Below are 13728 nucleotides of genomic sequence, written 5' to 3' on the forward strand. Positions count from 1 at the left end.
AGCATTGCAAAATGATGGAATTTTCTCAAGTACCATACTTAAAACCAACCAATAGACCAATAGGTAGATGAATACTTCTTCTCTCTGCCTCTATAGGTAGTTAGAAAGCTGCAAGTATATTTTGCTGATATTTCTGTAATTTAACTTGCAATGATGTGTTTCTCTACTGATGCAAGGGCTTTAAACACCCCTTCCACTACAGCTTATATACTTCTTCAGAACAAAATGTGAGGCGGCTGTAAGCACTCCTAGAAAGAAATCGTTTGGGACAAAAAAGGGACGTTTGTAAAGAAGAAGTCCTACTTTAACTCAGCTACTGCCTCCTTAATTAGCAACTGGACACCAATCAGAGGCCATATGCTCCTAGACTGAAGACAGGCGTTAATTTAAAACCCCGTCAAACGCCACTGGCCGGAGTTGCAAGGCAGTGGATGATGACCACATTGATGTCCAGAAAAACACGTCAGGGCGCACAGCTGAGGACGTATTTTTTTAAAAAACGGGAAGCGATAGAGATAATTGAAAGACATTGTTTTCTTTCATCTGATCATCATAGGCGCGCGCGCGCATGCACAAACACGCACATGCACTTTTGTAATTTCTCAACAGGTCCACGGGGGTTTGGACAAGACTTCTCCTTCTCTCTCCTTCTCTCTCACTCTCTCCTTCTCTCTCTCTCTCTCCCTCCTTCTCTCTCTCTCTCTCTCTCTCTCTCTCTCTCTCTCTCTGAAAACCCCAAAGCTGTTGGCTCGCGCGCGCTCCGTCTTAATTCCGCTCTCGCGCAGCAGAGTGCCGACTGCTGAGAGCTCCGCACCACTTTCCCATCTCTCCCCTCCGCACTGCGATTCAGTGAGGTGACGGCTCTCTCTCCTGGCGGACACTAACTAAGCCCAACACCTGAAACAGAGCGTTCGTCGCGGGGCCCACGGAAAGGTGTGTTTGCAGGTGCCTCGAGCAGACGCCAAATGCTCGAGACCCGCGGCCGCTGCCCCCAGACCCGACGGGGAGGGAGACAAAGCTGAGCAGTGATGGGACAGTTTTCGGGAGGATGCTACTTGAGTTTTGGCGTCCTCGTGGTTCTCGTTTCGCAAGTCCCGGCCACGTTAGCGAGAGGTAAGCCCAGGGCAGACACACACTCGCTGGTGTTTGTAACCCATGGAGGGCGGGAGGGGGTCTCAGCCCGCTGGAATAAACTGAAACAGATAAGTGATAAACAGATAAGTGTATCGACACACGGTGTTTGTAGCTGCCGTTTTAGTTGCTTTGGGTTTTGAAAAGTAGTATTTCTGTGTGTGTGCATGTGTGCAGTTTAACTATGTGCGTGTGTGCGCGTGCATGCATGCGTGAAAAGTAAGACATTTTTCAAGCTGCACTTGAATTATGGCAAGTTTTTATTTGCAATGTGCAACGCGCTGACTGAGCAGTGTTTGACCGACGTGAATGTTTTGTTTTGGTTTTTTTTCGAAGATTTGTGCGGTTAAAGGTTCAGACCGATTTGTTAAACTCTAATTGAGCTCATTAGAAATTAGAAATCAGTTTGGAAGCAGCGCCAGCTACACTCCCGGTGAACGCCTGCTCTGCTGCACATTGATGTGCATCCTGTGGCTGAGGCAGAGCACACTGACTGTGCAAGCGATTCATTTTGTCTGAGTTTCTTTTTCTTTTTACATTTGTGGATGCTCGAGTCACCACGCGTGCATAGTGACTATTAACCACACGAGCTGGTCCATTGCTGTTTACAAATGATCAGTAAAATGGAACATGTTGGTAGCCTGTGGGTCCTGTTTTGCTCACTTATTTAGCCTAAACTGTTGTTTTACATAATATACAGTGTAGTCCCAGGGTTGATTTGTGGAGATGATAGCTTGAGGGCAGCTTGTAATTAATATTGGTTGCTTTGAAAGCCATGAATGCTTTTCCTTTTGATATCTTGGGCATGTCGAGGGTTTTGATTGCAATGGAAGGTTAACTGATCCTGTGGGTATACAAGTTGGGGTGTCCTTTGGAGGACACTCAACTACCAGTTTTAGCAAAAGGTTACTGTTGTCTTTTTTAGTGATAATACAAAGATTTGTGTGTTGTTGTTTTTTTTAAAAAAAAACTAAGATAAAAGTTTGCGGTGTGAGAATGAGAGGACCGAGATGTTTGCACTGTCTAAAATGTTTCTAGGTTTCTTTTTAGGGAGTGAATGGATTGTTGGAAATCTTTCATTTTCCTCTGATAAATCTGTCCTGACCTATTGACATCCATTTTAGCTCACATGGTAGTGTAACAAAGATGTATTTGCAAGTCAATTAGTTAACTAGCCCCAAGGTTTTCATTTTTGCATCCCGAGTTTTGAAATTAGCTTCAACTTGGAAATTTGCATAGTATAAATATTAGATTATGCATATTGTATCTTCAGGGCAACTTTGCATGTACGAATCAGGATTTTTGTCATTCTTTTAACATTAGCCTGAAAGACATTGAATATAACCTTTCAGACTGGCTGTACATTGCATTTACACAACAAGCTTTTCCACAGTGGTTACATTTCCATGTAAATTGCTGCATGATACATGAAAGTAGCGGCCTGTGCTTGTGAGTGCATGAAAGCAAGATGTTGCCCATGTGCAGTATGTGGTTTTCACGAGCTGAGTAGGTATATGTTGTTGTACATCTGCCAAGTTTTAAAGCCGGGCCTGCTTTTGCGATGGCTCTCTGCTATGCTGTAAAATAAATATTTATGTTGTTCAATAATATGGATGTCAACAGTCAAATACTTTATTCAGAAATGAAATGAGATGAAATGGAAAAGGCAGACTCCACAAAAAAACTGACTAAATAATTTAAAACATGCAGACTAAGAGTAAGTTATGAATCATGTTTGAAACAGAAGCTCAGCTCTCAAGCCACAGCCACATATAGACCCCTACAGGTGGTAAATTAATTCTCAATTACATGCCGGGTTATAATTCAGTAATCCAAATGTATTCTTTATATCTTGCAAGAACGGGCGTGCAATCGCTCACCTGCAAGCACACAATGCAAAGTTGAGAGAGAGAACACAAAGTGATGATAACAAGCTTACCCCAAAGGAGAAACCTTGAATTAGTGCCTACAGGTGGATTGAGGGAGGAGATGGAGCTGATGAAATGTTAAGCAGCGAACATGGCAGAGGTGTTTGCAGTGAATCAGTGAAGCAGCAGCAGTGCTGGCAGAGAGGGAGTGAACCACAGCTTGGATGTGTTTATATGTAAGCAGAGTTAGTGACATGAGTGTGGCTGAACAACTTGAGTCATTTGTGAGAAGAAGTGATTTTTCTCCAAGAGTTCCTCATCACTGTAAATTGATTTCTTTGCTGGAAAATAGTTATTTTATTCAGAAAATGCTCAGCTGTCACATTTCAACAGAAGCCACATGGGGATTTGAGTTTAATGGAAAAATTGAGCTTGGAAGTGTGGCTGTATAGTAGATTATGGCCACAAAGAACAAATGCAATCATTTAATTTGAAGGTTATATTTATGGAATAGTCAAAACAAAGCAAATTCTCAAAGTTTAGAAGTTGGAGCAAGGGAATGGTTAGCATATTTGTTTGAAAAGTTACTTCAGTGATTAATGTATTATCAAAATACTTTGGTTGACTAATTAATTATTCAGCTGATCTTCTAAATTTCAGTCCCACACGCACTGTCCTGCTGCCATGAACACTCCTAGGGCGCCAGATCTGTATTGATCCACAACTGAAAATAGTCCTCCAAAAATGCACTGTATTTACCTCAGTTTGAGTTTGATGTTTGCTAGAAACTACTGCTCCAAGCTTTTCAGGCAAGTTACTCAGCCATTTTAAAAAATGTGTGAACTATATGTGTGATTTATATCTTCAATAGCCTAATGAATGAGCTTGTGGCCACAGACAGGAGTGGAAAGCACCGAAAGATGGAGGTGTCAAAGAATCCTGACTTTCTTCTGTTCATGGCACTTGTTTATAATAAGAAACATAGAATTATGCCTAATTTATCCTTTTAAAATGGGACACTTGAGTGGCATAAGCTAAATGGATAGACAGCTTGATCTGAAACATCAGTTAGCTCCTAAGGTTATCGGGGTGAAATCAGTAAATGCACCCCTGAGCTGTAACATGACAACACTGTTAAGCTGTCTAACTGGTCAGCCTGGAGCAAACCACAATTCTCTATCGTCATGCAAAGCAGGAGGAGGCGCACCAGCCTACCATGCTCCATGACAGACGCCTTTGATTGACCTCATGTACTGGTGTAGGAGATGTAGGATGGCCGCCACTCTAACCTCCAGCAAAATACTGAGGAAAAACATGATCATCCCAGCCACACAGCAACGCCGTAAGGTGCTAACACAATACACAATTTTATTTAGATGTAGAACATAAACCTGCTTTCAATTTCATCAAATTTGACAAGCCCTATGTGGCTTGGAGCTAGAAACGCATCAGGTTCGAGCGATGGTGTAAGTGAAAAAAAAACAGAGATAGATAGAAACAGAGAAAGCGAGAGTGAGAGAGGAATAAAGGGCAACAGAGTCTTCTCTGCCATGTTTTATTTATCCCAAAAAAAATGACTGCCAGACGCTTTCTCAAGCTCCAGCTTTGATTTAACTGACATTTCACATGAGATGAATTCACGAGCACTGTTGGGCTGACTATCCACAGTTGTTTCTATTCTGTAGGAGATCGCATGGTGGTCATATTGCCCGCTTTCACTATTGCATTATTCAAAGAGAACCCATTTCTCTATCCAACGCACCAACCCCCTCTCCCATCATTTCTACTCCACATTCAGAGTGAACAAATCTCACCAGCAACCAAACAAGTGTAGGAAATATTGTGTACAGTGAAAGCAGAAAGCTACAAAATCAAATGTGGGGGAATGACTGAAAATGTTATGCACAATAAGAAGCCTTGCTTGGAAGTAAACATACACACGCTAATTACAATGATTAAGTGTGATGAGAGTCTGGGTTGGACACAATTACAGCAGTAAGCTATTGTTTTTTGTCTTTGGGATGTTCAGACTTTGGAATCTGGTCAATAGATAAGCTTTTGTACATGATATTCCCCAGAGAGGTAGGATTGATTGGAACAGAATCCCTTTGTTTGCTCCAATTTAAAACAAACAACAACATCAAAAAAAAAAAAAAAAAATCCACAAATGAAAAACAATACGTTCAATGTAAGTGTGTTGATGAGGCGTCATATTTTTGCTCAGTTCCATTGTGGTTATGTATGGATTATTGGAGGTCCCTTTTCTACTTTGCATTGTTGTATTGCAGAACACTTTTTACATAATTAGATGCACTTATTATATTGTTGAGAGTCTGCATTTATTAGGAATGTCCAGGTCAAGTTTTGTTTTTTCTTTTTTTTCCCCCAGTACTGATCCATGTCCTTTTATCCTGGGTATCTGATGATCAGTTAAATGACACAGGTTCACCCAAAAATACAGTTTTGTGCCAAATATGTTCTGTATACAGCTGTAAATAATAAAAATAATGATACGCACAACATCAAGAGATATGCTGTGTAGATTAAATAACTGGCACATCAAAGTAACAGCTGTATCCTATTAAATTTTGCATGCTTTTTGCGTTTTCACAAGCTGCTTGATCCAAACACTGAAGGTCCTGTGGAGCCTGACCGTCTCAGGGGAGAGCAGCTTAACAGTAGAGTACAGAAATGAAAGGACCTGCTTTTGATCAGGTTTGTTTAGGCTGATACAGATCAATTAAAACATGGCCAGATTGGACCTGATAACAGCTCTTAGGATCAGCTCTGGATCTCTAGAGATCCTCTGTCTCTAACATACGAGGAGTTACATGCCGCCCAGTGATGACACTTCTGTCATCCAGCGTTATATAACATTTATACATGTTACATGCATACTGAATGCTAGCATGCAGACACTGTAGTGTTCCCTACCATAGTGTGTGCATGCTCAAGTGTTGGGAAAATGACAGGGCGTCAGATGCTGCCATTTCGCTCATGCAGGTTTGTCTCTCAGCCTTGTCTCCGCAGCCTTGAAGCTTTCTGTTCAGTAAGAGCTAGCATTGCTGTCATGTGTTTTCTAATAGCACTGAAAGAGAAGCCTTGGAGATAACTGCCCATCCACAATGCACCATTCGATGCCTCACTGGCTAACTCAAGGGCGTAACCACAAACGCGAGATTCACGCCATACACCATTCACTTCAATGCCAACCCCCCCCAACACACACACAGACACACAGACACTCACACAAACCTCTCTCTCCCTGCAGCACTTTTGTTTCCCCTAAAGCACTTTTGTTTCACAAATACCCTGTTCCTTCATCCTTTCTTGTTGTCCACTTCTCCCTTGTAATTCCTTTCAGTGTAATTTAGCTTCAGTGGATTGTTGCCATGACAAATGTTTTGGTTCTGGTATCATTTCTCAACTCACCTGACGGAGGGAGGAAGGAGGGCTGAGCATGGAGAGGCAGAACGAGGAAGCAGGGGATGTTAGAAGCAAAAAGCTTAGAGGAAGACAGATAGGAGGGTTACAGTGCAGAATACGCAAGTATCTCATGTTATCAGTGACTGCCACAGCAGTTTGTCAGTACCAGCGAGCACCTGTCACTGCTCTCCCTGATGAATTAATTTCTAGCGTAATCAAAAGCAAATACATATATAATGTCTTCTGGATTAAAGTAGGTGTTTGTTTATGTGCACTGTGTTTTGACATGCAGGTGGTTCATGCATCAGTTTTGATGTCATGTGAGAAAATGCGATGAAAGTGAATCAAAAAGAAGACATTTAGACATCAGCATTAATGTCCCTGCCTTTCTTCTGCTTTTGTTTTTGATTGTATCACAAGAGAGACTTCAACCCAGACCATAGCACATGGCAAAATTGACACGAAACTTATTGGAAAGACATCAAAAATGACAAATGTACGAAATCCACAGAGGTGAACATGTGATTGATTTCCTTGTTAGTGTGCTTCAGAAATAATACAGCCCTTACACCATATAGTGATGAAACATATCCTGTCATGGCTGTATATACAGTGGTCATCAGCCGTGTTCCCTATGGCATTGTCCATCTCTAACGGGGTGACATTAAATGCGCACAAACACACATCGTGCACTTTCCAAATTGTTTTGTTTTTTTTTTTTAAGATGGACTGCGATCCCATTTAGTGTTCTGGCTGTAGATTGTTTCGTCTTCGTCCTGTGTCTCTCATGAAGGCACTACTGTTGACAGGTTGGTCAGTGGTTGAGAAGCTGTTTTGCTGGTTTATCCACATTCCTTATATCTTATCCCTCTTTTTCCCGGTTTGCTGTCCATCTTCCTTTAGTAAAAGAATTCAGATAACACCGCAAGCCACAGAAAAGGACCCTCCCTGGCTATATATCTCAGGACTCTCTGTTCTCAATGGCCATTTGGTGCTTTTGTGAGTGTTGGAGATGCAGGATGTGGTTTAAGAGTCTCTCTCCTGCCGTATGAAGCCCACATAATACCTCTCTGTAGTCATGTGTGACTGGATGCTGTAAAACCAACAAAGCTCTGTCATTCATAAAATGAAACAGAAAGCAGGAGTCCATTGGTCTTTGAAGATGTTTTCTGTGTTCTTCAGAAGAAATGCTCACTCCTGCAGACAAAGGGGAAATATTCAGACGCACTGTTAAGCTAAAACGCATAAAAATCAAAGTTAAACTCAGATGCCAGAAGTGATGACTTGGATCCTTTGTACCACAGCGACGCAAACAGACTATATTTTCTTTAATCCATATTTCATGAGTCTATAAAAAAAGCTTTCACAGATGAAATTACCTGCAAATAATTGGTTGCTTTTACAGCTTCCGAAATGGTCAGTCAGAATCATCCCTCACTGTGTGTAGGCTTCCAGAAATGTCTGACTTCAGGGCTTGCCAGTGGCATTATCAAAAAAGACAGGTAATTACTATTTTAAAAAAGTAAATCTGCACATAGCAGAATATTAAGTACATTCAACCTGAAATCATTGTTCCCCTCAGTAAAACATTTCTGAATGGGAAGCAGTAGAAAATGTTTGCAAGTCAGCAACACTTACAATACTGCATGTCACCAGTATCATGATGTCGGTTTTGAAACTGCAGCTTCTCCTTGCAGTGAGATGTTTGGTAAGAACATTTGGTGGTTTCAGTTAGGACAACATGCTTCTTGCCGGGGGTGCAAAGAGTAAACTCAAAACGACAAAAGGCACACGTGTGTTCAGAGGAGTTGTTTGAAACCACGCTGTAGTTATTCACTGCTCCTATTCTCTATTTACCTTTGCTGTCTCCTCCTTTTTGTTGTTCTTTGGCAGTGAAAAGCTGGACTTCAGAAGCGGGGTTTAAAGTTCAGTAAACAGTCCGTGCAGCTCGCCGACCAGCTTGGCTGCTGTATCGTCCCCTTCGCAGGCTTCCCTTCATCCCTTGTTAGCTGTGATCAGTCCTTCCCTTCCTTTTCCTTCCTTCTTTGGTGAACAGGAGTCATGCTCTTGCTTCCTGAAGTATGTTCAGTCCTTATTGTTTTCACAGCAAGTGATCTGGTTATTTATGTTGTTGATTGTTAAAAAAATCAACCCATATTTTTGCATTTGCACCTATAGCAATGTGAGCACAGGTTGTATTAACCAAATATTTTCCTTCCCCGACTGATTGATGGAAAAATGTGAATCTATTGAGCAGCGTATGCCTCATTAGCATTAAAAATTGAAAACTAAAATGATGAGTAATAGTAGATTGTGACATAAATTTTCTACAATGCTGCCCATCAAAATGATGGCCAACAAGAAAGTCCAATGCAACCTCTGATGAGTCATTATATATTGCTTTTGTCCACTTGGTGTATTCGGAGCTGCGGAGGCTCCTCTAGTCTTCGCCTGATGGTTGGCCACATTTGTTTGATATGAATTTGAAGGAGGAAAAAAAATTTGCACCCCTAATTTACATTTAAATGAGAATGAATTAAGCACTTTAAAACAAAATGTGAAAACAACATGGACATAACAAATTTACATTCTTCCTGAGCAGCGTTGAATTGCTCTCCTACTGACGGTGGCTAATGACTTGAACATTTGAATTTAAATGTCTACCCATACGTAATGTTGTGTGTTTTCTTCTGCCGTCTGAGCACCGTTGCAAGGTTATGCACGTGTAACTTTGATGAGGTTCCCCTTCCGCCAAGGACTCCCCTTTGTCATTAAGATAGATAACATCTATTCTGTGCATCGACGTGGCTACATTCGTTTAAAGACTACTTTTGTTTCACCTCACAGACAGAAGAATCAATAAATAGCTTTCCCTATTTCTGCTTCATTTCATCTTAGCTGGTTTAGACCAACTCAACCCCAGAGCTGGAGACAATACAGTATCTATCAAGCCATACATACATATACCTATTCTGAAGGAGTTAAAGAATTAATACTGGTGTTTATATTATCTTACTAGTATCAGCAGTTTCTTTGAAGATGCCACGTTCAACAATGAATTTATCCTAACTAGTGTTCCTATGAAGCCACACTCTGAATAACTTACTGTATGCCTCCAAGCTATTGGGCTCCTCTGTTATCCAAAAACTATTAAAAACACATTAAACAGCCATAGTGTCGCACTGGGTGATGTTTTCCTCTATTGCAATCAACACTGGAGGGGTGGGGGGGGTGTAGCTTTTTCTGAAACACCTCCACCACATGGCTCAGTGTTGTCATATTTAAACTGAATTGCATGCTTGACAAGCCGAGGGCAATAAACACATTTCCTGTGCCAACTGGTCCAACAAGTCGAGAGACTTAAGTGAAATACAGATGCAATATACAGTCTCTAAAGCAAATCTAACTGGACTGAGATTAGATTGGTGTATCCCCATAGATCTATGGAAAAAGAAAGCAGCAGTTGAATAAAAGAGTAAATATTATTCACGTGTGCACTTTATAATCTGGCTGTTTTTAATAAGATACTCAGGTACACCGTAGATTTTTATACTGAGTGACGCGGTTTGCCATAAATGAGTTTTGTAACAGCATCCCTTTGTTGTCGAAACTCGCAGAAGAAATTGGCGTGGAATACCGCACGTTAGACGGTAAGATATGTACAGTATTTCTGCTGGATGACTCTTGCAATTGTCAGCCTGTCATGGTCTCCAACCAGAGCGTACACATGTACTGACAAGATCCCCATTCAAAGTGCTGAATTGTTGAAGCATCTGAAATTGAAACGTCAGGTTGAAATGAACACGCCTTGAATTAGAATGCGGAAACAGAACAGACGAGCTATTGTGCAGCAGCGTCTCGTGTTGACATTTTTGTGTGCATTACGTTTGCCGACTGTGTCCAACACTTTGATATACCTGATTTGGTTAGGAGCGAAAAGCCCTCAGTTTTCCACAGGAAACAGCTGAGCTTTGCTTGTGTGGAGTATCATAACGACTCTGCAACAACAGTCTCATTCTCCCACACCCAATCAGTTATCTTGAGATCTACTAATGTCTAGGTATCCTTCTCCTTTTCTTGTGTGTGTGTGTGTTGTATCGCTGTAATCCAAAACAAGGCCTGATAAAATGAGAGGATAAAACCCAATTACCCAGTAGGCAGTCCTGAGTCATCTCCCATTTGTTCCAGCCATTTTCTCCACTGTCTACTCCTCTTTATCTCGACTTGTATGGTTTACTCAAAGACCACCCCAGCTGTAATCTGTAGGTGAAAAGAAATGAGATAATGCAAAAATGTGAAGAAGAAACTGAAGTGATAGAGTGAGCTAATCGATGCCAAGCGCTCTTGCGCACAGGGATTCTCTTTTCTCCTCAGTGTAATCTTCCAGTTTGATTGTGAAGTTTGTGTGCTCAGGGTTTCTGAGGTGACCAATTAGAGAACGGCAGGGCAGGAGCCTGAACTGCTGGCTCTCCTAATAGCCTACAGGCTGGAGTGGTCCTGATGCATAGTGAGTCGATAACACAGGCCTCCCCGGTCTCAGCCGATGAATGCCAACAATCAAACTCAACGTGGCAAAAGAAAAATGAAAGTCAGGATGGAAAAAAAATATATATTCTTACATGTTCAAAACTTATTTGTTTTTACTGTCACATTAGAATAACATGTTTTGGACTGTAAACTGATGTCATGGTTAATATATCCCAATGCTGAACAACCTTTTTTCCCCCTCCAAGACATTTAAGTGTAAGGCAGAGCACAGCAGGCTCTTGACCTTTGCAAAACATTAGAGAATTTGCTGACTTTTTGAGCTTTTAGTACTCTGTCTATAAGTGCGTGCGATGGGTCTGTGTGTTCATCTTTCTTTTGTTGTAGTTGCTGTGGTGTTTGTTTGGCTCTCGCATATACCAAGGAAGTACTGACATTTAGCTCCCGCCATGCTGACCTACAAGGTGTATGCTAACCTACAGGAACAGCAGGTTTGTTTTTCAGGGCTAATGGAGAACATTCCCAAGACAGAACCAGGAAGCCAATGATGGCATGGCCCATCCCAAGGGGAATCTGTTCACTCGCCATACATGTCGCTCACCAAGTTGTTCAAACACACTTGACTTCAATTTACTGGTTCATGTGTGTTCCCTTGAGGAAAAATTACTGACGTTGCTATTTTAAAATTTCTCAAAACAAGGACTGAAACATGAGAAGGATTTGGGGAGGCAGAAGAGCACAAAAGAGAGGGTTATCTTTAATAACAAAAACTACAAAGTATTGACATGGTAGACATGCATTTTTAAATTGTTTCGTGAACTGAAAGATTGTGTTTGTTCTGTTGAAGATGTTTTCCAGCAAAACTTTTGATGGCCCAGTGCTCACCATCAAATCATTTGCTGCTTGTGCTTATAATACAATAAACATTTGGTATGTCTGTTTTCATTGTGCTTGAGAGAAGCACATTTATGCCTGGTTTCATATTATTTCCACCTGTCTCTTTTTAGTGTGACAAATATGGGCACATTTTTGCAATTTGTCAATTGTTCTTTCTGCCACGTCATTTCTTTACAACCCATTAGCTCCTTTTGGAAATATTGACAATATTGCCGTGCTATTTTGTTAACTGGCAGGAGAAGCTGTCTACCTTTTCTCTTACCTACTGAGATTATGACAACCAGCTCTTTTGTGAAATCCTGCGCAAGTCTGAAAGAAGTCTGAAATGCATTTTTCAAGGCTTGTCCTCGTTGGTGACGTTAAGGCAGGGCAGACTGAAAACGTAAAGCAGAACACAGGCTTCCTTCGTTCTTTGCGTTAAATTAATTCAAATTAATTATTGAGGAGATAATTTTGTATAATAAATGCTATGGCCTGTGTGCCTAAACCTTCCACAACCCAGTGCTACATGCTGGCTGTTTGGCTCATTTGTGTCTCAGTGTTTCTGTACACTATGGAAGCCAAGAAATCTCATGTGGTCTAATCATGTCTGTAGGTGCTATTGATTTTGTTACCTTCTTCCCACTCTGTATCATCACTAATTCATCTCACTTTATATCACTTGCCTTCATTCATCTCTTCTAAAATTGTTTGAAAATAGCTTTTTGATTTGTTTTTTTTCTCACTGAATGCTTTAAATCTGCGACAAAATGATGCCAGTGTAAGATGCTGCAGATGTTTGTGTTTCTCAGACATGTGCACCTGGGCAAAGTTTCATTTTCTGAGTCAGCAGGTTTTCACAGTGTAGATACATTACAAAGTGAACATGAGCAACTGTCATTTTATTATGTGCTCCATGTGATTAATGTTGTAAAAGTTTTTTGTTTTTTTTTAATAAAGTTTAAGAGCTTTGAGCAGAGAATAGAAAACCTGCTGTTTTCACAAGAAACTCCTCATACTTGACCTACAACAGGTTGGACCTTCCAAAACAACCTACATAGCTGTTCCATAAATGTCTCTAATGAGCATTTTTTCATCTACCACTCCTATCATAAGAAACTGTCTACATTATGGCTAATAAACAGTGTATTACTTTTGCTTTTGCTATAGCACGGTCATTATTCTCACAAATGAGGTCACTAGTCAGGGGAACATGAACTTAGGTTGTTTTACATCTGTGAAAATATGCTGTAATTTTCTCGTAAAGACATTCCTCATAGAATCGGTGTCAGATTAAAATTATTCTGACTTGTTTGACCTATGCTGCATCCATCTATTATTAGAGTACCTTCATATCACAGAATGTTTGGATCTTTGAATAGATATTGTGCAGCCATTTTTCTATGTAGCCGTTATACTATTAAGGTAGTTCAAGCAAACTACCATTAAAGCAGAAATGTAGCTTTTAATGTTACTAACGTTATTTTTTTCATTCTCATGTTTGAAACATCTTTCATGAAGACCGATTTCCCAGAGTAAACCTGGGCTGTCATTCTGGGCTATTGTAGCATCAGTTCTGCTTTGTAACCCTAGTGCTGCTAATACAGTCAGAGTCCTCTAATAAGCTTAGCACCCATGAGAACAGGATGAATCTGTTAAAGGGTAGCAACTGCATAATTACTGCAAAGGTCCAATAAGATCGGGTTCATGTTCCAAGCAACTGTAAACTTTGTCACCACCACAGAAGTCCCGCCTCTCAATTCATCTGACTGGACAATGAGGAAAAAAATAACACTGGGCACTTTTCTGCTCGGAGTTGATTTTTTTTTTTTTTCAACTTGAGGTGTTCAGAGGGCCTAAAACAATTGGAAAATGACTGTATGCCTCTGACTGCGAAAACTGTGCTCTGTCTGTCTGATCTGGCAAACAAAAGGAAGGTACA

General features: G+C 40.8%; 1 protein-coding gene across 1 annotated transcript in view; it reads left to right on the forward strand.

Annotated features, from left to right (window-relative positions):
• Positions 1 to 726: 726 nt before the first annotated feature.
• Positions 727 to 13728, forward strand: part of LOC124051800 (netrin receptor UNC5D-like) — a 133529-nt gene continuing 120527 nt past the window's right edge. The window contains exon 1 of the mRNA XM_046375478.1: positions 727 to 1113. Coding sequence (XP_046231434.1) covers positions 1029 to 1113 — 85 coding nt within the window. The 5' untranslated portion in view covers positions 727 to 1028. The remainder of the gene's footprint in view (positions 1114 to 13728) is intronic.

The sequence above is a fragment of the Scatophagus argus genome, chromosome 20 (genome assembly GCF_020382885.2).
Source record: "Scatophagus argus isolate fScaArg1 chromosome 20, fScaArg1.pri, whole genome shotgun sequence".
Lineage (NCBI taxonomy): Eukaryota > Metazoa > Chordata > Actinopteri > Scatophagidae > Scatophagus > Scatophagus argus.